The following is a 2824-nucleotide window of genomic DNA, read 5'->3' as shown; positions in this document are numbered from 1 at the left end:
ACGCCTCCCTCTGAGTCCGGTGGCTGAGACTTTGTCGGTGGTGTTCCAGGAGCACCACATTCTGAGGCCGGTGGCAGAGACCTCCGTACGCGGTGTTCCTGGAACACCGCAATTCCGAGTGTGGTGGTTGGTTGAGACCTCTGTACGCGGTGGGTGTTCCAGGGAACACCACATTCTGAGAGTGGTCGTTGAGAGATCTCTGTACGGGGTTATAGAGAGGGAAAAATTGGAGTAGGGTCGGTCTGACCCTGGGGTCATATCCGGCCCTCACCCTGGACGGACCCTGGCAGCAAGAGTGAGGAGAATGCGGTGAGGATGGACTGACTGGCCCTCTGGACCGGGGTGAGCCTGGCGGCGGGGTCAGACAGAATGTGGTGAGCGCGGATGTGGCCGGTGTTCCAGGAACACCGCATTCTGAGTCCTGGGGTTGAGACGCCTGTACGGCGGGTGCTTCAGGAACACCACCCTCTGAGTCCGTTGGTTGGCGTCTCTGTATGTGGTGTTCCAGGAACACCGCATTCTGAGCACTTGATTGGGTGACCAGCAGCCACAGGTTAGAGAGGACTGACTGCAGGAGTGCTCTTCTCAGAGAGAGCTACCGCCCGAGTGATGCTCCCCTCAGCGACACTCGCCCTCAAGGATGAGGGGGTCCTTGTCCGAGTTGGCAGCAGTTCACAAGACTTAGGGTCATGGGGGTGTTCCCGGAGCTGGCTGGAGCCTGGACGGACGGTCGCTGTAGCTCTGCCCAACTTCTCCGAGTGTGTTTCCGAGACGTCCCACCCTGGGCAAGCGAGGTCTGGAAGGCGAAAGGAGTAAAGCGCTAACAGGGACGATAGGTTAACAGGGCCGAACAAGTGGAAAGAGATATGGTGGGCACTTTGCTTTCCCCGAGGAATCATTTCGACCCACTCGACTGGGGCTGGAGGCGCTCACAGAGTCTTACCGTTGGGGGTTACTGGGAGAAACACTGTTGGGGGTTAGGGTTAAGCGACAGTCGTTTCTCATAGAGTTGGGTGGTGCAAGGAGAGGTTCAGAGCAGGCCCGACTGTTAGGGATAGGGTTAGGATAAAAGAAGATTATTCTCGGAGCCAGGGCGGCGAAAAACAGGGGTTGTTCTAAAAATAGAACAGGGCTACGGAGAGTGATTCTGCATGAATCGGGGGCGTCCGCACCAAGTTCGTCTCGGACGTGGATCTTCCGACTCGGACGGATTTTGCCCGCAACACCATCTTTTTCCCCGTAATGGGCAGCTATGTTATGGGCTGATCCGTGGCAGTTAGGGAGGAGAACCACTGGTTCTGGGGCTTCTGTCTCTGTCCCTGCGTCTTAGGGTTAGAGGCCTCTGTATGCGGCGTTCCTGGAACACAGCATTCTGAGATCGGTGGTTAGTGTCTCTGTACGCGGTGTTCCTGGGAACTGCCTCCCTCTGAGTCCGGTGGCTGAGACCACTGTCGGTGGTGTTCCAGGAGCACCACATTCTGAGGCCGGTGGCAGAGACCTCCGTACGCGGTGTTCCTGGAACACCGCAATTCCGAGATGTGGTGGTTGGTTGAGACCTCTGTACGCGGTGGGTGTTCCAGGAACACCACATTCTGAGAGTGGTCGTTGAGAGATCTCTGTACGGGGTTATAGAGAGGGAAAAATTGGAGTAGGGTCGGTCTGACCCTGGGGTCATATCCGGCCCTCACCCTGGACGGACCCTGGCAGCAAGAGTGAGGAGAATGCGGTGAGGATGGACTGACTGGCCCTCTGGACCGGGGTGAGCCTGGCGGCGGGGTCAGACAGAATGTGGTGAGCGCGGATGTGGCCGGTGTTCCAGGAACACCGCATTCTGAGTCCTGGGGTTGAGACGCCTGTACGGCGGGTGCTTCAGGAACACCACCCTCTGAGTCCGTTGGTTGGCGTCTCTGTATGTGGTGTTCCAGGAACACCGCATTCTGAGCACTTGATTGGGTGACCAGCAGCCACAGGTTAGAGAGGACTGACTGCAGGAGTGCTCTTCTCAGAGAGAGCTACCGCCCGAGTGATGCTCCCCTCAGCGACACTCGCCCTCAAGGATGAGGGGGTCCTTGTCCGAGTTGGCAGCAGTTCACAAGACTTAGGGTCATGGGGGTGTTCCCGGAGCTGGCTGGAGCCTGGACGGACGGTCGCTGTAGCTCTGCCCAACTTCTCCGAGTGTGTTTCCGAGACGTCCCACCCTGGGCAAGCGAGGTCTGGAAGGCGAAAGGAGTAAAGCGCTAACAGGGACGATAGGTTAACAGGGCCGAACAAGTGGAAAGAGATATGGTGGGCACTTTGCTTTCCCCAGGAATCATTTCGACCCACTCGACTGGGGCTGGAGGCGCTCACAGAGTCTTACCGTTGGGGGTTACTGGGAGAAACACTGTTGGGGGTTAGGGTTAAGCGACAGTCGTTTCTCATAGAGTTGGGTGGTGCAAGGAGAGGTTCAGAGCAGGCCCGACTGTTAGGGATAGGGTTAGGATAAAAGAAGATTATTCTCGGAGCCAGGGCGGCGAAAAACAGGGGTTGTTCTAAAAATAGAACAGGGCTACGGAGAGTGATTCTGCATGAATCGGGGGCGTCCGCACCAAGTTCGTCTCGGACGTGGATCTTCCGACTCGGACGGATTTTGCCCGCAACACCATCTTTTTCCCCGTAATGGGCAGCTATGTTATGGGCTGATCCGTGGCAGTTAGGGAGGATTTGGGTTAGGGTTAGGGTTAGGGTTAGGGTTAGGGTTAGGGTTAGGGTTAGGGTTAGGGTTAGGGTTAGGGTTAGGGTTAGGGTTAGGGTTAGGGTTAGGGTTAGGGTTAGGGTTAGGGTT

The 2824-nt window shown here is 56.9% G+C and overlaps 1 protein-coding gene across 1 annotated transcript; it reads right to left on the bottom strand.

The window, feature by feature from the left end:
• Positions 1-1332: 1332 nt before the first annotated feature.
• On the bottom strand, positions 1333-1830 carry CC1G_13526 (hypothetical protein; the record flags this gene model as incomplete). The annotated part of the gene is made up of 2 exons (XM_001841618.1): positions 1333-1616; positions 1689-1830. The coding sequence occupies 2 exons, from the start codon at positions 1828-1830 to the stop codon at positions 1333-1335; spliced, it is 426 nt and encodes a 141-aa protein (XP_001841670.1).
• Positions 1831-2824: the final 994 nt, after the last annotated feature.

Source organism: Coprinopsis cinerea, assembly GCF_000182895.1.
Source record: "Coprinopsis cinerea okayama7#130 chromosome Unknown cont3.67, whole genome shotgun sequence".
Taxonomy (NCBI): Eukaryota; Fungi; Basidiomycota; class Agaricomycetes; order Agaricales; family Psathyrellaceae; genus Coprinopsis; species Coprinopsis cinerea.
Note: the sequence above shows the minus strand (reverse complement) of the source record. Positions and strands in the feature narration are given on the sequence as shown.